We start from the raw sequence: 26,275 nt of genomic DNA on the forward strand, positions 1-26,275 counted from the left end.
GAAATGGTCTGTTCCTGCCTTCGCGCACTTATCACTGACTGTTTAGTTGCAGCAGAGAATGTCTCTGGTTGCAGTCAGTAGATGCGCAAGTCGCCAGAAATAGTGATCACAATGTCGCCTAGTAAACATAAATCAGGTTTTCAAAAAAGGTCAGAGAAAGAAAGAGAGAGAGGAAAGACAAATGAGAGGTTTTCAACCTGTAACCCAGTTTTTCACCAAGAAAGGTGGGTAACTCTAGCCAGTAGTCTGTGGTATTAACCTGTTGGCTTAATGTCCATAGTTAAATAAGATAGCTAGCTAGCTACAGACTAGTGTTAGCCTACATTTCATCAACATTTAATCAGTAAAGGGAAACATTTAGCAAGATATTCATATTAAATCATTGTCCCGACTCCCTGCCCCTTTTAGCAGACTTAACAACAGATGAGTCAACAGCACCCCAGTCTCCCCATAACTGTACCCCTCCCTGTCCCAGTGAAGGTGAGCAACATTGTGTTAACGACATGCCAGTTAGCATCATTCCAGGGAGTCTGTGGGGATTTCTCTCTTGCTCTTTTTACCGTAACAAAAAATAAATATTTATTAATGACAGAAATTCAAACTCATTATTTACTTATTATTTAAAAAGTCTGTACTGGATGCTGGACAGTTGGAAACAGTGAGTAGTTTACCTGAGCCTGCATGTAAATTACAGACAATATTAAAATAATCCAGTTTGATACGTTCATTTAGATTGAATTATGGTCGTTAAATGACTCTTCCCGACAGGTAGGATGAGATCCACTGAAGTGCAGTGCCAGTGATGCCCATCTCAGAAAGTCTAGCGAGCAGGATCTGATGGTTAACCGTATCAAATGCTGCAGAAAGGTCCAGCAGAATGATGATGGATGACCTGGAAGCCGCTCTGGCAGACTGGAGGGCCGTGGTGACTGACAGGAGGGTACTTTCTGTGGAGTGGCCAGTCTTGAAGCCTGAAATTCGTGAGCTGTCATCAGGCAAGTTCATTAATGTGTATAAATAAATAATTCTGTCTAGGTGGTCCCATTACTACCAGTGCATCATTGGATATGAACGTTCTTTACTTACCTTGATATAATTTTGTAATTTGTCGTTGTTTTATGTTGGGCCTTTTTGTTGCTACGGTAAATAATTCTATAAACCAGTGTTTTTTAAAACTTCACCACTAACTGGTGGGACCGTCCCACTATCTAATAATAACAAAAACCATGGTTGACCTTCACACATTGATATAATTGATCGAATGATTAGTCAGAGGTTAAAGCACCACTAGATCCTGAGAAAAAATATAATTAGGATTTCTCCATCTGGAGGAAATCTATTGTTGTTATTATAGTATTATTATTATTATTCATATTATTATTCTGTCTTTAAACTTCCCGATTACTCAAGATCGCCACAAATCTTTTTGTCGTGAGCCATAGGTTGGCGAATTGACACACGTTGCATGTGTCAGAGTCTAGTACACGGGTGATGTCATAGAGACACGTTGAAATGCAGGGTCGATGAGGAGTGCAGACAACATGGCCGAAGGACTCTTTTATTTCGTAAATGAATGTTTCTGGAAAGCTACAAACAGTTTAAGCCTATGCAACTCATTATTACATCATCTACTCTGTTAGCCAATAGGAATGAAAGCTCATTATCACAGTTATTTCACTCATACAGCTATGACAGGTATTATTGACGTGACAATAATGTACCTGGAGCATTACTGTAAATGCATGAATAGATATATTAGGGAGATGGATCGATTAGATAGTCAGTCAGTTAGACGGATAGACAGTTCACTATATAAAATCCCAGGACAATTTTTTAAATCTGTATTCCAGCCAGATACATGAATTACAGAATGTCATCTGACTTCACCTTCTGAGTCATGTCTGGTTTGGCGTAGATGTCTTCCGACGTGTTTGCTGCCATTCCTGTCTTACCTAATACTTTAGGTAGGTTATAGTTTAGATTATCATCTAGTAACACTACATCTGCAGTATCAGAGCTGCGTTTCAACGTCCACCATGCCACACAGGCTGGTCCTCTGTGCTGTCAGTATGAGGGAGCTGGACAGTAAGAACTGACTGGAGCTGTTTGTTTCCCTCTAAGCAAAGGGAAGTTATTTGCAAAGAGGAAGATCAGGAGGTGTGTAACTAATAAGCATGGACAGGTACAGAGGTAGTGTGACTGTGTTCTGCTGTCTGAGATCCTCTATGTTTCTACACAGTTCTACTGTGTGTCACTTTAAGGATAATATTACACATGCAGTAAATATATGGTATTGTAATGTATGTATAAATTTGTTCAGGCAAATATGCATGCAGAGACACACATTTATACATTAATAAATGTGTGTCTCTGCGTGCATATTTGCCTGAACTGTGCTCCATGCATATCTATATGGAACCTAACCCTATATGGACTATTTTCAGGGTTTCTCTGTAGAGAATTATTGTAATTTTCATATGAGGCACTGCATTCATGACAGTTAATTTGATACACACAGTATCAAATTGATTTACACACAGAGCAGAAGCATCAGTCCTCAACAGGTTAAATTCTGCCAATCTATACTTCTTCATTATTTAAATTTTCTTTTTTCATGTAACTGCCGCTTTTTCCAAATTAACATACAAACAGTGCACATGGTAACAACAAAACAAAAGTTTACCAGAAGTAATGCAAAGTAACCACATTCTCAGCTATTGGGCACGGTGAACAATAATAATATAAATGAATCAACCCCAAATGTAATTAGATTTCACCATTTAAAATTATAAGAAGAAGCATGTCAATTATTGTTTAACACAAGTTGAATAACTGTGTTTTAATTGTACAAGTGCTTTAAATGTATACGGTTTAATTGTGTTGAGGTGTACACTTTTTGCTTTTGGAGCAAGAGCTCTAGGCGGGAGGTCAGGTTGTTTAGGGTGGAACGCATTAGCCAAGAGACCCAACATTTAAGGGTTCATTTAGTACTAAGCTAATTAGACTAACCAGAGATTCCCAACCTGTGGGCTGCGCCCACTACTGGTCCATTAGGCTAATGCAGGTGGGCCGCCATACCAATGAAAAATAAAATATGAAAAATAAATATCCAAAATATTTATATATACTGTTGGTAAATCATAAAAATTCTTACTAATTTTTAAATTATATTTAGCCTTTAGTTCATCATGACCGAAACGCCAATAGTTACGCTTGGCACTTTGCCGGTAGCCCCCACCTCCTTCAAATAACGTTGATGGTGTCTCAACTGACATTTACGCTTGCATACGCCCATTGCATAATTCAGGTCAACAACTTCTGGTAGTGAGCAGTTACGTTAGTTCTCGCTCACTCGCTCATCGTTTTTTACGGAAGTACGGGTTGTCTTCCAAAAATGACAATAAACGATGTACATAGGATTTTATGTTGCTTCCCTTCCAGCAAGAGGGAAAAGCACATCAGAAATCCCACATTTCTCCAACACTGGGATGATACGAACAGTCTAAGCCGCTGTAACTTGTCACAGTCTACTTTATCTTAGCCAATAAGAAGTGAAAGCTAATGATCTCAGTTCTTTCAATCACACTGTATGATTGAAATGACAATAATGTCACAGGAGAATTAAATGCTTAGAAAACCCACAGTAGATCTCCACTGTTAGATCCCTCTCTCACAGACCCAGTTACTGTCCGACCGACTTCAAGTAGCTTTCTTGTTCTATAGCATTCACATCTCTGTGATCCTCCACATGTCTACATGACAACATGCTGCAAAGGGGCAAAGCCGGATTCAACCCCAGGTAGTGGTAAGAACTCAGCCTGCACAGTACGCGCACTTAACTGGTGAACAACGGAGGTTCCCCTAATGTGGTTTTAATAATAACTGGAAATATGATGAGGGATTGAACAGTAACTCTTTCTTCCCCAACGTTATAGTGAATGAAAACCTAATCTTCCTCTTTCTAAAAACCTGTTTGAAAGAGGGGAAACAAACAGCTCCAGTCAGTTCTTACTGTCCAGCTCCCTCATACTGACAGCACAGAGGACCAGCCTGTGTGGCATGGTGGACGTTGAAACGCAGCTCTGATACTGCAGATGTAGTGTTACTAGATGATAATCTAAACTATAACCTACCTAAAGTATTACCAGGAAAGACAGGAATGGCAGCCAACATGTCGGAAGACATCTACGCCAAACCAGACATGACGCAGAAGGTGAAGTCAGAGGACATCTATGATAATGCAGACATGACACAGAAGGTGAAGTCAGAGGACATCTATGATAATGCAGACATGACACAGAAGGTGAAGTCAGAGGACATCTATGATAATGCAGACATGACACAGAAGGTGAAGTCGGATGACATCTACGCTAAACCAGACATGACCCAGAAGGTGAAGTCAGAGGACATCTATGATAATGCAGACATGACACAGAAGGTGAAGTCAGACGGGGGGGAGATGGAGGAGAGGATGGTGGACATCTACGTTAGTGCTGACACCCTCAGAGGTCACGACCCCTGCTCAGAGGCTGAGGATACACCAGAGAACACAGCAGGAGATCAGCTCTCAGGTAAAGCACACACACAAATTACATACACACATATATTAACATAAACACACTGAACATACTAATACGAGCGTCTGCTAAATGACTAAATGTAAATGTAATACACAACTGTAGCCTTTTGGATTACCTCTACCTTCCACTTTATGCTCCTTTTAAATCACATCACACACACACACACAGATCATAACTGTCCCCACTGTGTCCAGGAGCTGGGGGTCCAGAGAGGAGTCTCTCCAGAGCTGCAGCAGTGTGTCTGGGGCTGCTGTGTGCTCTCCTACTGGCTGGGATCATAGCACTGGGAGTCATCTGTGAGTACTTCTAATTAAACATACGTAATTTCATATATATATATATATTTGTGGCACTATTAGACATTATGTTAATGATTTCTGTAGATCATTGTAACATTAGGCATCATTCTCTCTTCCTTCTTCTTTAACAGTCACCAGAGTAAATGATGACAAAACCATAAAGACTAAGGAGAGAGACCAACTACAGACCAGTAACACCATCCTGACCAGAGAGAGAGACCAGCTGAACGCCAGTAACACCAACCTGACCAGAGTGAGAGACCAGTTACAGACCAGTTACACCAACCTGACCAGAGTGAGAGACCAGCTGAACGCCAGTAACACCAACCTGACCAGAGAGAGAGACCAGTTACAGACCAGTTACACCGACCTGACCAGAGTGAGAGACCAGCTGAACGCCAGTAACACCATCCTGACCAGAGAGAGAAATGACCTTAGGAGGAGGCTGTGCGGTAAGTCCATAAGGACAATTTTAATTAATATACTTTATAATTGTAAGCTGTATGAAATAAAAGTTATTGTTAATGTGATGCGTTGAACTTTAGAACAATTGCTATTGTAATGACTTAATGACTCATTGTGTTTGTCACATCTGGCTCTAGGTTGTGACAAAAGTGGGTGTCAAAGGAAAAACGATGTTGTTACTGACAGAAATGGTTAACCAAAACCAAGTGTTTGGGAGTGTGTGAGATGTGTGTGTGTGTGTGAGATGTGTGTGTGTGTGTGTGTGTGTGTGTGTGTGTGTGTGTGTGTGTGAGACGTGTGTGTGAGATGTGTGTGTGAACGTGTGTGTGTAGGTGTGTTGGAAGGTGCAAAAAAGGGAATGTCAAAACTGCACTCCAAATCACAGCTGCCACGCTGAGCCGGTCAGGTTTAGTGCAGAGCGAGTGACAGAATAAATAAGAGAGAGAGAGTGAATGTGTAAGAGCCAGATTCATCTGAATAATGTTTCAGGTAATTGGTAATATTTGGTTCATAGTTTTGGTTAAGAATATTGGTATTTTGATATTGATTATTCTATTTTGATAGGTAAAAAATTATTCAGTAATAATTTTGTAGGCTATTTAAGGTAAAGTGTTTATATTCTACATATGATTTGATTTGTGGATTTCAAAGTGTCTGTAATTGGTTACTGCACATGTGCATTAGTATCATAACAACATGATTAGTGAAAGGTTATAGTGCTAAAGGAAGCTGTTTTAGTTTGGAACTAAAACGTTTATTCTGCTGGGAATTACATCCTGAACGCAGAGGCTTAAGTTGATTTTGTTTTTGTCAACAACAAAAAAAGGATTGCTTTGAACATTCTTTTTGGATTAGTACTCACATTTACATTTAGCCATTTAGCAGACGCTTTTATCCAAAGCGACTTACAAGAAAGAGTTATTATTACAAGATTGAGGAGTTGCTAATAAACTGCCATGCATCGTTCACCTGTCTCCTTGGGTTTGTGAGTAGCCTGCAAGCTGTCGTTACTATAATGACAATTTTGAGAAGATGTTCAAACACATGTTAAAGCAAATTACACGGACAGACACGTTCTGCACTCTCTTGATGGCTCACAGAAGAGTGGTTGAAGATTGGTTGTAGCTGTTTCTACTGTAAATATTGAAAACTAAATATCAATTCTGTGTTGTAATGACATCAAACAGAGGGCCTAGATGGATGGAGAAGGTTTGGCTGCAGCTTTTACTACGTGTCTACTGTGGATAAAAACTGGAATGACAGCAGACAGGACTGTATAGGGAGGGGAGCAGACCTGGTGATCATAAACAGCAGAGAGGAACAGGTGAGAGATGGAGAGAGAGAGAGAGAGAGATGGAAAGTAAGAAAGACTGAAAAAACAGAAATGTACAGCATGAGGTCAAATTCAAGATCAAGGTAATACAACTGCTCCTTAATCCTCCTCCATGACAGGATTTCCTCAATAACCTCAAAAAGACAGTGTGGATCGGTCTGACTGACACAGTAACAGAAGGGACCTTTATCTGGGTGGACGGAACTCCACTGACCACAAAGTAAGAGAACTGCACTTTCTGTAGTTTCCGGATTAATAGAAAACTGAAATACTTTCAGATATTCAACCTTTGCTTGACTGCATGTATATGGTGCATTATACCAACATCATTGCCCCATAAATCACCCCAGACAGGCCTAACCAATCAACATTAAGCTATAAAGGAAATACAGCGTGTTGCCAAAAGTACATGAACATCCCATACCAAAACCATGGGCATTAATATGGAGTTCCCCTTTGAGGCTGCAACAGCTGCCACTCCTCTGGGAAGGCTGTTTTGGAGTGTGTCTATGAGAATGTGCTTCCATTCAGCCACAGGAGCATTAATTAAGTTGGATACTGATGTTGGCAGATGAGAACTGGCTTAATGATAGCGTTAGAATTAGATACCAAATGTTGTTGATGGTGTTCAGGGATCTTTGCAGCCCAATCAAGTTTTTCCGGTCCAAACTCGACAAAGCATTTCTGTCCGGAACTCACTACCAACCTTGACTGGCCTGCACAGATCCCTGAATACCATCACACACATTTGGGATTAACTGTAATCCCAAACATCCTAACTGTAACACCATTTTCAAGACATGTCTGGCCACCCAAAATCAGTGTCCAACCTGACTAATGCACTTGTGGCTGAATGGAAGCTAAACTGCATCGATGTTCCAACAACGATTGGAAAGCCTTTGCAGAAAAGTGAAAGCAGTTATAGAAACAAAGTGGGCACCAACTCCATTAATGCCCATGGGTTTGTAATGAGAGGCTGTCAGCATGCTGATGGGTGTCCACACACTATTGGCTGTATACAGTCTATAGTATTTACATATACAGCTCTAATTGAACAGATTTAGAATGGTTTCCAATACTGTGTGACCCAGATGTGGAGCTCAGTGTGTGACTGGTTGTGTGTTGTTATTTAACCCTGTAGGTACTGGTACAGCCCTCAGCCCGATAATGACCTTAACCCATCAGGTGTTGATGAGGACTGTGCTGAGATATACTACGACCATTCTGGCGTTCCTCCTCCTTTAACATGGAATGATAACAAATGTGAATCAAACAATTTATGGGTCTGTGAGAAAGGGATCTAATAGTGGAGATTCACAGTGGGGTTTTGTATTGTTATTTAACTATACTTACACTATATATAACGTGTGTTTATGTACCTGCTGTCTTCTGTAATTCATGTATCTGGCTGGAATTAATCTTACATTTTCCACCCGGGATTTTATATAGTGAACCATCTGTCTATCCGTCCGTCTGTCTGACTGACTATCTAATCTAACCATCTATCTAATCTATCTATTCATGCATTTACAGTAATGCTCCTGGTACATTATTGTCACGTAAATAATACCTGTCATAGCCGTATGAGTGAATTAACTGTGATAATGAGCTTTCACTCCCTATTGGCTAACAGAGTAGATGATGTAATAATGAGTTGTATCGGCTTAAACTGTTTGTAGCTTCCCAGCAACATTCATTTATAAAATAAAAGAGTCCTTTGGTCATGTTGTCTGGACTCCTCATTGACCCTGCATTTCAGTGTGTCTCTATGACATCAGCCATGTACCAGACCCTACTCAGTGACTCTGGGACAGTGTGGGAAATACTGACTACCTGACTGCAAGCATGGGCGGCGCTAGTGGGGGCTAGCAGGTGCTTCAGCACCCCCAAGAAAGACCAAAGCACCCCAATAGCACCCCCAAAAATATTGCTCATATATTAATAGTATTTGGGCCCGGAGTGGCCATCGGGAGAATTCCCGCTCATAAATTGGCCCAGCAGATCGCCTGCTTTTTCTTAGTTTTTTTCACACCGAATAAAACCATATGTGTTAAGTTACTGTGACTGATAAGTAAGCTAATAGGCTACACTAGGTTTTAATCTAAATAAGCGCATGATCAGACCGTGGATTAAAAAGTGCCGTTTTCAGTTGTCGCGCATGCTCTCTTTCTCAAACACAAGTGCGTGTACCAAGTTTGTTGCCACGGAGACAAGCCTAAACAATCATTTATTGTTGTGGAGTTAGCAATATTAAGCTGATGCAAAAATAATAAAATGGATGGGGGAAAGATGCCAGGAGGAACTGAAAAAGACAGGTAAAAAAAGAAAGATCTGTCACTTCACAAATCTAGGTTCCTGCAAGGGTGGGAAAAATATGTTTTCTCAAAAGCCCTGAATCTTTCAGGTACAAATTTGGGTTGTAATTTCCAGAAAATATTACAATTTGAGTCCAACGAAATATTTATATTAGCCTACAGAAAGCTCAAAAAACTATTTTGCACAGAAATTAATGCAAAAAAAATTGTGGAATGCGAGCGCGGTGTGCGCGCTCGCATTCATGTGAAGTTCCGATTTCACCTCGCATCAAAACCTTGACTAGGTTCGGGTTAAGCCCCGATTGTTCAACGTATGGCTCGGCCCCTGATGGGGGATGGGCTGGCTTTGGCCATTACACTGCCGGGCTGAAAATGGGTCCCACTCCGGCCCTGCGGCCCTGATAGTATTTATATATAATATATAGAATTGCGCAGCTCCCCCTGTCAATGATCTAGCACCCCCTTAACACCTGCATTAAAATTCTCTGGCGCCGCTCCTGACTGCAAGTCATCCAGCTCTGAGGTAGCACACCAGCATTAGCTTGTTACACTGCTGCTACTGAGACAAGTGCTAGCTATGGATCACAGTAGCAGTCGTTCTACACGTGTAAAGGCCTTTAATCTATCATACACCACAATCAGTGCGTTCCAAACATTCAAAACATTTGCCGATATTTCCTGGTTCAACTCTCGGGAGTTCAATCTCACGGCGAGACACCATTTGGAGACAATAGGTGTGTTCGACTTCATGCAGCGCCCGGCGGCGCCGGCAGCCGGCTGACTTGAAGCAGGGAATGAGATTGGCTACTTCAAGTCAGCCGGCTATTGCCGCCGCCGGCGCTGCATGAAGTCAAAAACACCTAAAGGTTGAGGTGACGTCACAAAGTCTGTGATCGTACATTGAGGTCAATTAAAAGACCTTTAAAAGTTTAATAGCCTAAAGTATCAAATACAATGTTAAGTTTCTTATTGCTTGCATTGGACTGCTAACCTGCTTAGTTAGTACAGGTGTCGTTGTAGCTTCCTAATGGCTAACAGAGTAGATTATATAGTGGCTGTTTGTGTCATTGATTGTGGGAGAAATCAGAGATTTTGTATTTGTGTATGTTAATCACAATCAGTACATCAGCTATTGCCTTATTATGTTTTCTCGTGTATTGTTCATTCATACTTATGTGTTGCCTACCCCACAGAAGCATATATTGTGTAATGATGAGTGCTAATTCTAATCGAAAAGTAGCTCTATGTTTCGAAAAGTAGACTGTTTCCCATACATCAGATCTATCCCCATAACAGCATCATGTCATTAGCAATTACCTGATGAAAACAAAGGATCTTCATGTAAATAGTTGCAGCTTATACCTGGTCACCAAGACTTTCCGTCTCTTAGACTTCACGTCTCCTAGTTAGTTGTCATAAAAATGCAAATGGCATCTCTACCAAATGGAGTTGAATCAACATTCATTGTATCAAGCTTGTTAACCAACTGTAAACTTATTTTAAAACACATTCATTGTACATAAGCCCAAAATGTCTTTCACAAAACCCACACACAAAACGGCAGCATAGCCCAACGACCTTCTCAGACTGTAACAGACTTAAACGCAGCTTATATACTTTTATTGGTAAACTGTTAAACAAACTGTTAAAAAGCTTTCTTTAATTTAATATATTTCAAATTGCTTTGATTAATAAAATCCAAAAGACATGACAGACAAAATGAAAATAGAACTTAACCAGATCACTTCCTAGCTACGGTTGCCGTGCTGAGTGGAGATGTGAGGACCTCTAGTGGTTGAAGTGAGTAGTGACCCTGCTAACAGTTCCGAAAAAGAGGAAGAACAACAGAGGCAGAAAAAAGTCACATAGACATAGTGATACGCGGTACATATTTTGAATATATATATACATAATGACCCACGTTTTACAGCTAAGTTCGATCGTGCTTACAGTAATAGATTTTTTCGCTTTGTGAACTGTATCAATATGCTACATCACATCCACAATATTAATTTTACACCAAAGACAGACAGTTGTATGTAAAAAAAAAAAAGATGCGTACACCACAGTTCCCTCTTTATTGATTTTTACCCAAATCCATTATTCCTTCAAAACGTTGCTTTACACATAACAAGCTCCATCTTCTTGTCACATCTTCGCATGGGGCCAGTATGACGACTTAGACGGTGGCAACATTTTATGCATATTAATTTTAACCACTATCTGTACAATAACACCTTTCCATATTCAAATTTGCACTATTTGTATTTTTAGCACTATTTGTATTTTTATATTGTATATTATGGCCATTTCATATTTCATATTTTTATTCAATATTTTACATACTAGCCCCTTAGGATTAGTGAGACTTTGTACCTTTAGTATAGGTAGACATATTTAAGTTAAGATACCTGTGAATGTAGAATGTATACACCTTCCTGTCAAAGTAAATTCCTTGTCTGTGCAAACTTTCATGGCGATTAAAACCCTTTCTGATTCTGATTCAACAAAGAGCGGAGCCAGAATTATATTTTTGGGAGGTCCCATCTTAAAATGATATTTATATAAACATTGTAAGAAATCTGAAATCTGTGGGTGCTGGACATGTAAACTCCCCTTGTGGTCACTACCCTGATTTCAACAGCAACAGAGACAAGCTCTTCCCCAAGTCTTCTTTATAGTAGACCACCCAGGAGCAGACATAACACGACACCAAGCCCCAGGGACAGCGAGGCGCAGTGCCCCCCAGAGGATGTTGTCGCAACTACAGGGCTGCCTGAAACATTGGCGCCGGGAGCTGGAGTTGTGGCGAGCGTCGTCGTGGTAACAGCTTTGCCGATTGAGGCCGCGCACCTGCCGACGTTCCCCGCCCGATCGATGACCACGAGCTCCACCGCGTCGGAGCAGCAGGGGGCGGTGTAGGACACCACCGTGACGTTCTCCCCCCCGGCCCCGGTCGCCGTGCTGGTATTGAGGGTCCCGTTGCCGAGGCGGAGGGTGACCCGGTCCACACCGGTGCCGTTGCCATCGGTGACGTTAGCAGAGAGCTCCCAGATGGCGTCGCCATGGCTACAGACAATGGGGCAGTTGGAAGCCGATACGGTAACTGCCTGGCACTGGGGAGGGGTAAAGTCTGTGATCTGGAGAGAGATAATGGAAGAGAAAGACAAGGAGGGTGAGAAGAGATGAGGAGAGGAATAGACGAAAAGGATAGGATAGAATTCCTCCTTCGCTCATCCTCACATCCCTCCATTCCACGTTACCTTGTTGACCACGGAGAGTTGTAGGACGGCGTAGTTGGTATCTGACGTTCCAGTGTTCTCCACCTCAATCGTCACGGTGATGTCCGTTCCCGAGGCGGTTGACGCGGGTGCCGTCAGGGTCACCGTGCCCTCGGCCGTTCCCCCGGTTGTCGTGGAGATGGTGGCCGGGGAGGCGGAGACGAAGCCGCGATCGTTGGTGGCGCGGACGGCAAACGTTCCACTGGTTCCGTTGGCGGCTGTCACCGTGAAGCGGAGGGAGACGGTGGAACCAGGTTCTAGAACCGTGGAGTTGGACAGAGCCTTGGGGAGGAGGAAGAGGAGGAGGAGGAAGATGAGGAGGGAGGGAGTAGATGGGTAGTGTAGACCTCTACTAGAATCCTAACTAAAAGGTGTGTGTGGTGAACTTTGACCCTGGGTACTCACAGTGACAGAGAAGCTGGAGGTCTTGACTTGTGTGGAGGCCTGTCTCTGGAAGCCACTTCCTGGCTGTGACCTGGAGGGGGCGCTGTCTTCCCCCCTCAGGCGCACCGCAAACTCCCCCTCGGGAACTTCTGCCAGCGTTACCAGGAAGCTGCCTCCCCCTAGCGACCTCAGGGTTCCGTTGACCTCCCGTGACCCTGAGGCATCCACCAGGGAGACCTCTGACACAGTGACCGTGTCACTTCCTGTCACCGTCACCAACAGGCTGACATTGGCGCCTTGGTAAGGGAGGAGAGGAATCAAAAAAAGTCCAAAAAAAGAGGTGTAGGACTTTTAAAGTAAAGACTCAAAAACTTGATCATTTACAAACTGTGCTACTCTGCTAGTAGGTGACCATGATTGGGATGACTGTTGATGATGATCTTACCTGAGAGAGGACGTCCCTCTTTCAGACTGAAGTCTCCATGAGCTCCAGTGTTTTCCTCCACAAAATTGTAAATGAAATTAAAAGAGCTCTGGCCTGGAAAGACACCACACACACACACACACACACAACCTGTGAATTGTGCTGGAGGACCTCTCAGGAAGAAAACAGTTACCTAACATTGGGAGATTGCTGACCTATGACCTTCAGTGTATAGGGTTCAGTTGAGATTATACTGATTTCCCATGATCCTGTCTGGTTGGCGCTGTTGAGGCTGATGCGGCGAAGGTTTCCCACGGTTGCCATGGTACCCAAAGGACCGCTGGTCTGGCTGTTCTGAGACACACCTGGAAGGTTGGTTACACACACATGCACTTGGTTACACACCCTCACACACAAACACACTGTGCAGAAATACACAGCCCCTGGCCTGAACAGTCTTACATTTACATTTACATTTAGTCATTTAGCAGACGCTCTTATCCAGAGCGACTTACAGTAAGTACAGGGACATTCCCCCGAGGCAAGTAGGGTGACCGGGAATCGAACTGGCAACCTTCGGATTACTAGCCCGATTCCCTCACCGCTCAGCCACCTGACTTCGGACAGTCTTCAGACACACACACACACACCTGTTGGGCTGCTCATGGTGAAGGACAGGGATCCTCCAGTGATGTAGATGGTCAGGTTCTGAATGGAGCTGTCCACACTGAAGGTGAAGTTCTCAGGCTTTCCTGGTGTTCTGGAGACCTGGAACACTGTCACCTGTGGTATCAAGTACAAAGTATAGAACAGAGTATAGTCAGTATAGACCTGAGTCTAGTATAGACCAGAATATAGTAAGAATGTTCCAGAGTACATTCAGTACAGAACAGAGTATAGTAAGAATGGGGTGCCGGAACATAGTAAGTATAGACCAGAACATATTAAGTATAGACCAGAGTGTATTGAGTATATATGAGTATTGTCAGTAGGCACCAGAGTACCAGAGCGTTGCCGGAGGCGTCCTGGATGATGCTGGTGGCCTGGGGGAGTTCGACCTTGGTGACCTCGATGGCCTGCCCTCCTGAGGCCCGGGCCAGGTCCCGGTACAGCTGGGCGTCCGATTCGGCCAGACGGTTGGAAGTCCCGCCCACCGTGTCCCTACGACGCCGGCGGCTGGAGCGGAGATTGTCAGTCAACATGAAGGTCACCTTGAGGAGGGAGAGGAGAGGAAGGGAGGAATGAGTTGTGGAGAAGAAGAGAGAGGAGTTTGGCAAAGAACAGACAGAGAGACAGAGAGAGAGAGAAAGAGAGAGAAGAGAGTGATCAACATGAGACAATGAGAGAGAAGAGAGATTGGAGAGAAAGTGAGAAAGGACAGAGAGAGAGAGGGGGGGGGGGAGGTGGAGAGCTCACCACAGACTTGGTGCTCTCTATGAGGGCAGTGACTGTGCTCTTCAAGGCGACGTCTTTGGCCGGAGCATCCGTGAACACAAAGATCTCAGAAGACGGAGGTGCCCCTGTGAGGGCAAGCTGGGAATCACACACAGTGAGTCGTTACATACACACAAATGCACACACAAATTACAAATAGTCATCTAAAACAGAACAAATTACACACACACACACACACACCTAAGGTCAAGACGCACACAAACCTAAAGTCCAGACAAACACACACACCTGTAGTCCAGACAGACATAACTCTGGTATGTCCCCTCCGCCTTTTGCTTGCAGCTCATTGATCTTCTGCTTGAAAATGTTGGCATCTGTGGTCATTAATAAAGGGCCAAAACCTACGCACACACAACGAGATTACAAAACCCAAGTGAACAAACACAACCTTAAAAACCTCAGTTGTGTCTTTTGAGTTGAATGACAGAATAATCGAGAATGGTCGGTCCGTTCCACAGAGGCACACACACAGGCACACACACAGGCGCACACACACACAGGCACACACACACAGGCACACACACAGGTGCACACACAGGCACACACACAGGTGCACACACAGACACACACACACAGGCACACACAGGCGCACACACAGGCACACACACACAGGCGCACACACAGGCACACACACACACAGGCGCACACACAGGCACAGGTGCACACACAGACACACACACACAGGCACACACACAGGCGCACACACAGGCGCACACACAGGCACACACACAGGCACACACACACACAGGCGCACACACACACAGGCGCACACACACACACAGGCGCACACACACACACAGGCGCACACACATACTCTCAGCCCTACCAGGGTCGTTGAAGGGCACCAGGATGTAGGCGGAGGGCTCCTGCTGGCTTCCTCTCCTGCTGTCGATGATGGAGAAGGAGACACGCTTGGACTCTGCAATGTCATCCTTCATGCTGCCTGTGGTGTCGATGACGAAACACAACACAGAGGACTGGGATAGGCCCATCAGACTGCGGGGGAGACAGACAGACAGAAACTGTGTGAGCCTCACCAACAAGAGAACACTTCCTCATCCTGTAGAGAATTCTAAACTCTCTATTCTAAACTCCCTATTCTAAACTCTCAGTTCTTCCGTTTCAATTCTAAACTCTCAGTTCCAAATTCTAAATTCTAGACTCTCAGTTCCAAACTCTTAACTGTGTCTTCAGGTTACCGTAGGAAGTCTCGGTCACCAGCGAAGGCCCTGAGGTCCTCTAGCAGCTCTGTCGTAGCGTCAACCGCCACCTCCGCCGCCACATGGTGCATGTGACCATGACTTGCACCCACGTCATCCTTGTTGATCCCTCCCACAGCATCCTGACCACTGGTCTGGTCGAACAAGCCCCCGTGACTGCATTTACCTGCAGGGGGAACGTGCGTGTGAGGTATGTGTGTGTGAGCAAGTGAGTGTGTGTGAGTATCAGTGTGTGTGTGTTTGAGTGTAGGTGTGGGTGTGAGTGTGTATGAGTATGTATATGAGAGTGTGTGTGTGTGTATGAGTATGTATATGAGAGTGTGTGTGTGTGTATGAGTATGTATATGAGGGTGTGTGTGTGTGTGTGAATGAGTATGTGTATTTGAGTGTGTGACTGTGTGTGTGAGTGTGTATATGAGAGTGTGTGTGTGTGTGTGTGTGAATGAGTATGTGTATTTGAGTGTGTGTGTACCTGCAGGCTTGGCGGAGGACAAAAGGTTGAAGTACCCTGAGGTGAGCAGGCCCTGCTGTAGAACCTCAGACAGGATGTTGTCACTACAGTTTCCTGCCACACAGTTCATACAAGTCGGAGTACTGGGGTCTGGGCACAGGGAGCAGATAATCAAAACGTGTGTGTGTGTGTATGTGTGTGTCGGAGTGTGTATTTGTGTGTGTGAACTCAAGGATAACCATTGTAAATTCTGTTAGCGGAAAAACTGGTTCATCAGTAGAGGGAGAGTGTGAGTGTGTACGTGCGTGTGTGTACGTGTGTGTGTGCATGTGTGTGTGTGTGTGTGTGTGTGTCTGTCCTATGAGCAGGTTTTGTGTGCTGAGTGACAGGAATGTGTGTGGGGGAGGTTAGTGGACATCCAAACAACTGAACTCCGATCTGATAGGTGAATCGATGAATGGCAGGTGGGGAAAAATGTTGACACTGACTCACACTGACTCAACCTTCTTTCATTTAGAACAGAAACACCGTTGTCTATGAGTAGATTGTTTCTCAATCGCTCGCACACTCAATCACTGATTTTCTTTGTCAGAAACATACAGAAATATGCATTCCGTATCACACACACACCTGCCAGGTTGGAGAGAGGAAGGTCAGGTCGTATGAGGGTTGTGTAAGGGACCCTGTTTCCCAGCTCCACCCAGTTACTGTGACTGTAAAAATCCTACATACACACACACACGTCATCATGATCATCAACATAATCCGAATTCATCACTGTATTCATAATCTATATAGTTATCACAGACTGTCTTCCTCCTCCTCTTCCTCCTCCTCCTCCTCTTCCTCACCTGCAGTGTGTGACAGACCCGTCCCAGAACCAGTCTGCCTGAGAGGAAGCGCTGAGCTTTCACACTCTCCTTCACGGCAGATACTCCTAGAACAGAGTAGAGCACAGTAGCATCAGGAGTAGAACAGAGTCGAGTAGAGTAGAGCAGATAGTACATATATAGATCTGCAGCTAATTAATTGCCACCCCCCTCCCCATCTCCATCCCCCTCTCTCTGCTCCCACTCTTTCCTCCCTCTCCCTCCCTCCTCCCTCCCCCTACCCCCGCCTCCCTCTCTCTACTCCCACTCCTCCCTCCTTCCCTCCCTCCTCCCTACCTGAGGTTATGACATCACGGCCTCCCGAGAACGCCTCATCATCAAAGTGGTGCTTCTCACTCAGCGCCATGGCGACGTCCACAAGCGCGTTGCTAAAATACAGTTTGGCAACGGCGGTGTGGAACGCGATGAAGGAAAGGAGGGTTGAGCCGTCGGAGGAACACGCCCTCTGAACCTTAGTCACCGTCAGGCTGTCATCAATCTGGAGGCCAGGAGGGTTTTGATTGGTTAATTACTTAATTGAAAGTATTTAATTGATCGGTTGATTGATGGCATTAAATGATCTACCCTCCAACCGGACCACTCACCGTCAAGCTGAAGCCCCGCCCCTCGGCCGTGGCGAGGGATTGGCAGGCCTCGGCTGTCTTCCGCAGGACGGCCCTCACCGTGATCTGGCGGTGGGTGAGGGAGTCCCCGTCCAGGGAGAAGAGGGGTTTGAAGGCCCTGAAGGGGCTTGGGAGGAGAAGACACAGCGCCACCCAGAGGAGGGAGGAAGTCATGGCAGCAGACAGGAGCTCTGCACACCTACGGGGGAGGAGATCCCAGGACCAGGAGGTGTGTGATAAGTATGTGTCTGCTGAGGTTTGTGTCTGTTGATGAATTGTCTAATACAGGCTCTATCAACCTGTTTTATTTCTCCCTCTTTCTCTATCTCTCTCTTCCCTTCCTCTTTGCCTCCCTCTCTTCTCTCTCCCTCTCTTCTCTCTCCTCCTCTCCCACTCCCTCTTTCGATCTACTAAACAAGATTAAATCCAGAGCTGTAATCGATGGTACTACACAGAGATATACCCCCATTTGTTTTCACAGACACACAGTGCAGTTGTGTCAACTTCCACTAAACTGTTTTAGGAATTTAAGGAAATTCCCTATTAGAATATAGTAAAGTATGCAAGAATATGCTAGAGCAGGAGTGTTCAATCCTGGTCCTTGAGGTCCGCTGTCCTGTATGTTTTAGACGTTTTACCTGCTCCAACACACCTGATTCAAATGTACGATCATTATCAGGCTTCCACAGAGCTTGATAACGATCCATTCATCAGGTGTGTCGGAGCAGGGAAACGTTTTAAACATAAAGGGCAGGAGGACCGGTTTGATATCCACTGTACTAGAGTATTCCCCTATCTCCAGACCTCACTACACCATGGATATCGGGAGGTCTTATCTGGGCAAACAAGCCCAGTCAGACCAACTGCCAACACCTGGCATCACCTGTCTCAGCCCACCTTTAAACATCTACATTCCTTCTACATTGCACCTGCACTTTGCCTACATTGCACCTGCACTTTGCATACTTATTTACACTTCTTATTCATTGCTGCTATTCTTGTCCCAATTGCTGTTTGTATTTACTGTCTATTTGTGTCTATTTGTTCACTTATTGCACTTTACACATGCCATGCTCTGCACTTTTTGCTGTTTTTCCACTTCTGGTTAGATGCTAAACTGCATTTCGTTGCCTCAGTACTGTACTCTGTGCAATGACAATAAAGTTGAATCTAATCTAATCTAAAGTGTCACTCATACAGTACAATCGGCTAAAGTAAAACTATTATACTTGGAAACAGCAACACTGTTATAAAAATTTAAAAATCACAGCAATCCAAAAGTTAATCTAAAACAAAGACTAAACACATTGTTGTATCATATTTGAGTTAAAACAGAGGCATACCTGTGAGAAGAGGTGGGGTCCAGACCTTGACTAAGAGTTCAAGTATGTGCGAATGTGCTTCAGTCAGAGTGTGTGCGATTGTGCTTCATTCAGAGTGTGTGCGAATGTGCTTCAGACAGAGTGTGTGTATTTATTGAGCAGGTGTATTTGCCTCCCCTTCTCGCGAGGCTGTGTATTTAAGCGTTGTCGGATTTTTAAGTGTGTGTGTGTGTGTTTGTGTGAGAGTGTGTGTGTGTGTGTGTTTGTGTGAGAGTGTGTATTCTCACTGTCCGCTCTTTTCTTGTCAGTCACTCCTGGTTGCAGTGATAAGAGAAAGTTACATATCACTTATCTAGGGGTTTTTACATTGGCCAAACAACCAAAACCATGCCTCTTGGCATAGTTAGAGTATCGAGAGAGACAAGTAGAGAGAGAAAGGAACAAAGAGACAGGTAGAGAGACAGATAGAGATAGAGTCAGGCCGGAAAGAGGCACGACAATTGGAAAAGGGTTGACTTGGTTTTATTAGCTCGACGTCGGATCATGAAACCAATCCACAACAGAGTGGCTAGCATGAGTGAAGACTCTCTCTCTCAAGAGTGCTTAAATACAGTAGTTGGACATGTTTAAACATAGAAATGCACAGAATCGTTTCCTTAAAGGGTCTCAGTGGTCAGTGCACTGATACAGTAGAACGTACAAAACAGGTGAAGTAGTCGTTAATCATGTAAGCTCCTATTTGTGCCTGTTTTGCTCCCTTACTGTCTCCTAAGAGTCTGGCCTGTGTGCGTTCAGTGTCATAAGCTTCATGTACACAGAAAATCTGCCCAACAGAGAGAAACAGATAGAGACAGGTAGAAAGACAGGTAGAGAGAGACAGGTAGAGAGAGTATCGGGGTCTTTAGCAAACTGTCATCGGGCTCTACTTATGTATTTGTCCAAGAAAGCCCACAAGACACACACACACACTCTCAGCAGTTCTTTGGTCTGTTCAATGTTCAATGTCTGGTTCACATCCTTACAATAAAAAATGCAACACACACACACAGTAATAGGTGAGTATCTTGGTGTGAGCAGTTCTCTGTAAATATGACTCACCAACCCACAGAGCAGACCACACACAGGCACACAAATGTGTGTCGGCCCTCACAAACACATGCATGATTGACACACATGCAAAAGTGAGATACACACACATTTGTGACATTGAGGTAACAAAGGACACAGAAAATTGCACTTTTGTCTTCTTGAGGGGTTTTAATCTCAGTTTACTCTGCTAAACAAGCCAAAATGCTCTTGACACAAACACACACACACGCTGTATGGCGTCAATTGTTCCACAAGATAAGTTGCAACCTAAAGGGATATTGGGTGTCTTCATTCCAAATATGTGTATGTGTTTGTTTGTGTGGCCTTGTTTAACTACCCTTGTGGGCTAGGTCTGAACACACACACACACACACCTTAGTTTGCACAACAAATGAATAAAAGGTCATTCAAATCAAATGTATTTGTTTATACCGGGAGTACTCAATAGGCGCAATACAATTTGGACTGATGCCAAAATCAACGTTCTAATTTAGTCATGATCCAAGTTAGTTTTCATTGGTGCGTGATTTTTCCTACTAGATGTGGTTTCTATCTTCCGTGTCCAATCCAAAGATCCAATCAGGAGCTGTAATAACTGTTATCACCACGTATACCCCCCTTTAACACACTACAGTCACACCTTGAGAAACATACCCCCCTTTAACACACTACAGTCACACCGTGAGAAACATACCCCCCTTTAACACACTACAGTCACACCGTGAGAAACATACCCCCCTTTAACACACTACAGTCACACCGTGAGAAACATACCCCCCTTTTAACACACTACAGTCACACTGTGAGAAACATACCCCCCTTTAACACACTACAGTCACACCTTGAGAAACATACCCCCCTTTTAACACACTACAGTCACACTGTGAGAAACATACCCCCCTTTAACACACTACAGTCACAACGTGAGAAATATACCCCCCTTTAACCACTTCCTGTCTTTCTCGTCACAATAAAAACTCAATGTTTTCGTTAACTTCCTCTTAACATTCAACTGAGAGGTTACACAATAAAATACCTTACATATATGTTAGTGCATGTAGACCAGCAGATACTATTTTAAAAGAAAATGTGTTTGTGTCAAGAGCATCTTGGCTCGTTTAGCAGAGTAAACTGAGATTAAAACCCCTCAAGAAGACAAAAGTGCAATTTTCTGTGTCCTTTGTTACCTCAATGTCACAAATGTGTGTGTATCTCACTTTTGCATTTGTGTCAATCATGCATGTGTTTGTGTGTGCCGACACACATTTGTGTGCGGACTGCTCTGTGGGTTGGTGACTCATATTTCGGAGAACTGCTCTCACTCTCTCTGCTATTCACCTGTGTGTGTGTGTGTGTGTGTGTGTGTGTTGCATGTTTGGATTGTAATGATGTGAACCAGACGAAAGAACTGCTGACAGAGTGTGTGTGTGTGTGTCTCTTGTGGGCTTTCTTGGACAAGTACATAAGTAGAACCCGATGACAGTTTGCTAAAGACCCCGATACTCTGTCACCCTGGTAAGTTCACCTTCAAAATCAAAGTCAAATGAAATGATGTGTGTGTATGGTGTTGGATGGGGGTTTAAGGCAGAAGTAAAGGGAATACTTTCTATTTGACTGCAATGACAGGGGGTCCGAGTTTGCAAACATTTCTGCATTTCTGCATAACCGTCACACCTGGAGACAAGATGATCTTCACCCAGCTGATCCTCCTCCAGGTCTGCATCCTGACTGTGGACTCTAAGGTAAGATGCTGTTGTAGTCACGTCATGATTAAGAATCTTATTCTTAATTTAAGATGCTGTCCTGTGAGTGTGTGTGTGTGTGTGTGTATGCTTGTGTGTTAAAGTTTGTTTGTAAAAATTTAAGTGAAGGAGAGATGACCAACAGAAAGACACTTGAAGAAAAACAAAGAGGTAGATAAAAGATATAACCTGTAATCAGTGCTCTGTTTTTGTCCCCTCTGTGTAGATCTCTCCACACTCTGAAGGGTCCGGGGTCATAAAGCAGAACGTCTTCCCTTTAGACAATGCCCCTAAATCTGTCGATGACATGTACGACGGCTGCACCCCAAAAATGCATGAGAAAGTAAATAATTATTTAAAAAGTGAATTAAAAAACAAAACATTCAAAAACATATGGACCAAGTCTGAAGAGTGGGCCAATTTTATGCTAAAGTACAGTCGCAACAAGGATCTCAAATTAGATCATTTCAAGGCTTTATATTGTTACACATCTATTAAAAGACATTTTTATGATAATTTCATGACCGCAGTAAGAACCAAAGGGCCAGTGTACACAAGTGGTTTCCGTTACCACGCTATGCACTTCCTGTTGTCCGACGCGATCCGTCTCCTCAAAAAGAGACAACAAGAATGCGTCACAACATACCGAAGAACCAAAGACACTTTTAACGTTCAAGATAATACTGAAATTCGTTTTGGATCCTTCACTTCCAGTTCACTCAAAAGGAATCTGGTTAAATATGGAAAGCAGGATTGCTTTGAGATTGAGACGTGCTACGGCGCTAACCTCAAGTGTAATGAAGTGGTGGATGATCAGGAAGAGGTGTTGATTCCGCCGTATGAGAAGTTCAAAATAACGGCAATTGAAGCCCAAAAAAACGTTTTAAATTGTAAGAAACTGTACAAACTGACGAGTTCTGGAACTGAAAGCAATTTTAACTGTTTAGCAGTACGCACAGCAAATTCTGGAGGGCAAAATCTGAATTTGAAAGCTGCAGATGTAAACGCAATTGTTCAACCAAATGCATTTTAATCTTTTTTCTTTTCTACTTTCTTTGGGAACTTTTGCAAATGACAAATTTCCAGTTGCTTGCAATAAACAACGATGCATTTTATAAAGACAATGTTAATCTCTGTTTTAAGTGTTCATTTTTGTGTCGTTTTTGTAATTTTTCTTCAAACATGTTCAATAATCGCTCTGGATAAGAGCGTCTGCTGCTAAATGACTAAATGTAATTAATTTATCATTCAAAATGACACATTTTACAAAAAAAAATTATATAAGTTCATTTACAGTCATTTTTACATTTCAAGACAAGTTGGTGTGGTACTGCATGTGTATGTATCATAATGTCTGTCTGTCCATCTTTCACTCCTGTATCCGTCCGTGTGTCCGTGCGTCAGTGAGCGTGTGCGCGTCCTCTACATCTTCTCGTAGGTGAGCTCATGTCCACAGGAGGTGCATGTCTTCTACATCTTCTCGTAGGTGAGCTCATGTCCACAGGAGGTGCAGGTCTTCTACATCTTCTCGTAGGTGAGCTCATGTCCACAGGAGGTGCATGTCTTCTACATCTTCTCGTAGGTGAGCTCATGTCCACAGGAGGTGCAGGTCTTCTTGTAGAGATCCTCTTCCTCGTCCAGCACTTCCTCAGGCCCGTACTCATGCTTGTGGACGCTGGTGTCCTTAGTCCACATACTGCTGCGCACTGCCCTGCGTAGCTCTACACAAACACACACACACACACGTATGAAGCCTACAGTGACGCATGAGCAACAGAAGATAAACTAGAACTTTTCTCCAACCAGATCTAATCAAACTGTATTAACCAACCCTAACAAGCTGACCTTTGACTTTCTTGTTGAAGCGTTTCTGTTTCTGGACCTCTCTGTTCTCCTCGCGTGACTCTTTAGCTTCATCCAGGGCCTCCTCGGAACCCCACACCTCCATACACCTCTTCTCTACCTGTACACACACACACATACAGGAGAACAGGAACGAACACACACACACACAGAGGAGAACGGGAACAAACACACACATACACACACCGGAGAACAGGAACACAGAACTGAGTGAAAGGAATTTAAGTCCGAAAGGATGCAGCAGGCTGTCTGTGAGATCCTACAACACACACCTGCAGCTGGAGGTAGAGCTTCATGTCTCCCCAGTGGGGGTTGTGGGGGTTCTTCCTCAGCACAAACCTGAGGGGGGGCTCCCTCTGGTCCAGGTCACAGTCCTTCAGCAGGTACTGCTGCTTGGCCTCCGTACGGGACACCAACTTGTGCTTCACCTCGTTGTCTCTGGGGGGGGGGGGGTGTTCAGGTGAGGGGAGGTGATAGAGATGGAGAGCAGAGGAAGAGAAAAAGGAGTGTGGAGAGATACGTGATGGTAGACACAAACAAATCAAATTAGAAGGGTGCCAGGTTTGGTCAGGAGACGTTTTAACGCTTTTCAAAATTTTGGACATTACCGGCACTTGTCACAGACAGACAGGTCAAAGCTGTTGCTAAGGTAGGAGTCCATGAAGGGTTTGTCACAGTTGTCACACACCAGGTAGTCTGCCTCTATCACAGGAGCTAGGGGGAGAAGCGCACTTACTTATCGTTGTCAAAGCTCTAGGAACACATTTTGCAAGACTGGATACGCTTATTGCTAAGCACCGCAGGTGCACCTTATTGTGTAGTGTGCTATGCCAGACACATTTAACAATTTTGTGAAATAAACCATTCGTTTGCACCGGCAACGTGAGTGGTCGCGCCCGGATAATTATTTGGGGGTATATCTGTATTGCCTTTAGAACAACCTTGAACAAAACAACACGTCCTGAAGTTGTCCGAGAATATCACTCTCTTCTATTCCGGTAAGTACCTGGTTGGTGAACTACTTTAATAACTCTCTGCTCTTGTTCACCGTCGTCTTCTTCGTCAATGAAAAACCCCGCACCAGTATCAATAGTTTTTGCCACTTTCGCCGAAGTTGCCCCTTTAACGACAGCGGAGCCTCGACTTGCCAATCGGGCTTGTCTGAGCATCAGTGCCCGTTGACGGTTCCGTTCAATTTTTGCTCTCACAGCGGCGGACAACTCCATGGTCTTGGTCACATCTTTGGGTTCCGACGTAGCAGCAGCAGCATCCACCGAAGGCTTAGGCAGATCCATTCTGTTAGCTACAGCTAGTAATAGGCTAGGCTAGCTAGCGTTAGCGTCTTGAGTGTCTAACGTTTTCAGAAAACGTTGTTTATTGATTCAGGATTTACAGGTTCCAAGACCCTGTTAATTTATGACAGTTCTTTACAAAGTCCTGGCCGTGGGGTACTAGATTTACTGGTTGTACAACAGCTTGCTTCCGGTTTTACTTTGTTTTTATTCTTCAAAATAAAAGCCCCAACAATGTGATTTTCTTTGTTTTTATCAGTGACAACGATTATAAATGACTAGCTCAAGATAAGATTTGATCTGACTGATAAAAATGGTTGTGTAAAAAACAATTATTTTAAAAAACAGTCATATGAACGGAGTGGTTTGTTTCCACGAAAGTTTCATTGTAAAAAAATGTTTTGATATTGAAGGGTATCCCGACACACGTTAACCAATATACCACTAAATGGCATCTATCTCTTCCGATTGCACACCCTTCACTTGTAACAGCAGCGCTAAATAATTAAACAAGCACATTTTATTCCACACCACACCAGTAGGGACACAGACTGATTCAGTCGATAATTTTTGTTCACGTAGATATGAACAAAGGGCTGGGTTAGAGCTAAAAGCTTTCACTGCTGGTAGCTTCCTACTACCTGTTTGGGGTCAATAGATGACTTGTCTCAACCATAAATTTAACTGCCTGTAGCTTAGATCCCCACTGAATGTAGCTTCATAAACCATTGGAGTTGAATCTCACAGCTCTGTGAGTACAATAGCAATCACTGTCGGGTTAGAATGTTGTTTTGTAATTTTCATTGTCATATAAAACTACATTTTATGGGAGAAAATCAGTGACATAATGTTTTGAATTTTCAAAGAAATTGAATACTTAATATTGAAATGTAAACACCACCGAGTTTGTTGGTTTTGAATCCATCTCTTTAAAATTGAAATATGAATTTATTTCAATGTAAAAAAAAAATCTGATCCAAAAATTAAAGGTTCGGAAATTCAGATTGCTTAAATTCGAACAGTAAAATTCAGATCCCAAAAATGTAATTAAAAAAAATTCAAACCTTAGAAATTCAAATCGAACAATATTCCGGCTGCTGAAATTCGAATGCTGAAATTCAGATCCAAAAGGTTTGATCCCCAAAAAATTTTAGCCGAAAGAATTCAGATTGCAACATCCGGGATACCAAGGATAGATAAGGCAATTAAGCCTGAATGCAATTGAACCATCTCACTTCTCATCCAGCCAGGGACCAGGTGTAGCTGCA

General features: G+C 43.6%; 4 protein-coding genes across 4 annotated transcripts; 2 read left to right on the forward strand and 2 right to left on the reverse strand.

The window, feature by feature from the left end:
* The first annotated feature begins 4,054 nt into the window (after positions 1-4,054).
* Positions 4,055-6,901, forward strand: LOC136956288 (C-type lectin domain family 12 member B-like). Its single transcript, XM_067250179.1, has 5 exons — positions 4,055-4,571; positions 4,775-4,876; positions 5,011-5,331; positions 6,532-6,668; positions 6,797-6,901. The coding sequence occupies exons 1-5, from the start codon at positions 4,160-4,162 to the stop codon at positions 6,899-6,901; spliced, it is 1,077 nt and encodes a 358-aa protein (XP_067106280.1). The 5' UTR covers positions 4,055-4,159.
* Positions 6,902-7,219: 318 nt separating this feature from the next.
* LOC136956289 (von Willebrand factor A domain-containing protein 7-like) lies at positions 7,220-19,108 on the reverse strand. Its single transcript, XM_067250180.1, has 19 exons — positions 19,043-19,108; positions 17,682-17,898; positions 17,374-17,575; positions 17,059-17,144; positions 16,838-16,931; positions 16,229-16,357; positions 15,736-15,922; positions 15,363-15,532; positions 14,765-14,877; positions 14,498-14,614; positions 14,086-14,292; positions 13,732-13,864; positions 13,297-13,446; positions 13,103-13,195; positions 12,679-12,953; positions 12,256-12,555; positions 11,850-12,132; positions 7,384-7,405; positions 7,220-7,235 (listed from the first exon to the last, which is right to left on the reverse strand). Exons 2-19 carry the CDS (start codon positions 17,871-17,873, stop codon positions 7,220-7,222), a joined length of 2,769 nt encoding a protein of 922 aa, XP_067106281.1. The 5' UTR covers positions 17,874-17,898; positions 19,043-19,108.
* A 2,687-nt stretch (positions 19,109-21,795) lies between these two features.
* Positions 21,796-22,968, forward strand: LOC136956124 (erythroblast NAD(P)(+)--arginine ADP-ribosyltransferase-like). Its single transcript, XM_067249960.1, has 2 exons — positions 21,796-21,852; positions 22,079-22,968. The coding sequence occupies exons 1-2, from the start codon at positions 21,796-21,798 to the stop codon at positions 22,883-22,885; spliced, it is 864 nt and encodes a 287-aa protein (XP_067106061.1). The 3' UTR covers positions 22,886-22,968.
* Positions 22,876-25,162, reverse strand: xpa (xeroderma pigmentosum, complementation group A). The gene is made up of 5 exons (XM_067249961.1): positions 24,722-25,162; positions 24,324-24,429; positions 23,988-24,153; positions 23,698-23,815; positions 22,876-23,573 (listed from the first exon to the last, which is right to left on the reverse strand). Exons 1-5 carry the CDS (start codon positions 25,008-25,010, stop codon positions 23,419-23,421), a joined length of 834 nt encoding a protein of 277 aa, XP_067106062.1. The 5' UTR covers positions 25,011-25,162; the 3' UTR covers positions 22,876-23,418.
* Between the last annotated feature and the right edge of the window lie 1,113 nt (positions 25,163-26,275).

Source organism: Osmerus mordax, chromosome 14 (assembly GCF_038355195.1).
Source record: "Osmerus mordax isolate fOsmMor3 chromosome 14, fOsmMor3.pri, whole genome shotgun sequence".
Lineage (NCBI taxonomy): Eukaryota > Metazoa > Chordata > Actinopteri > Osmeriformes > Osmeridae > Osmerus > Osmerus mordax.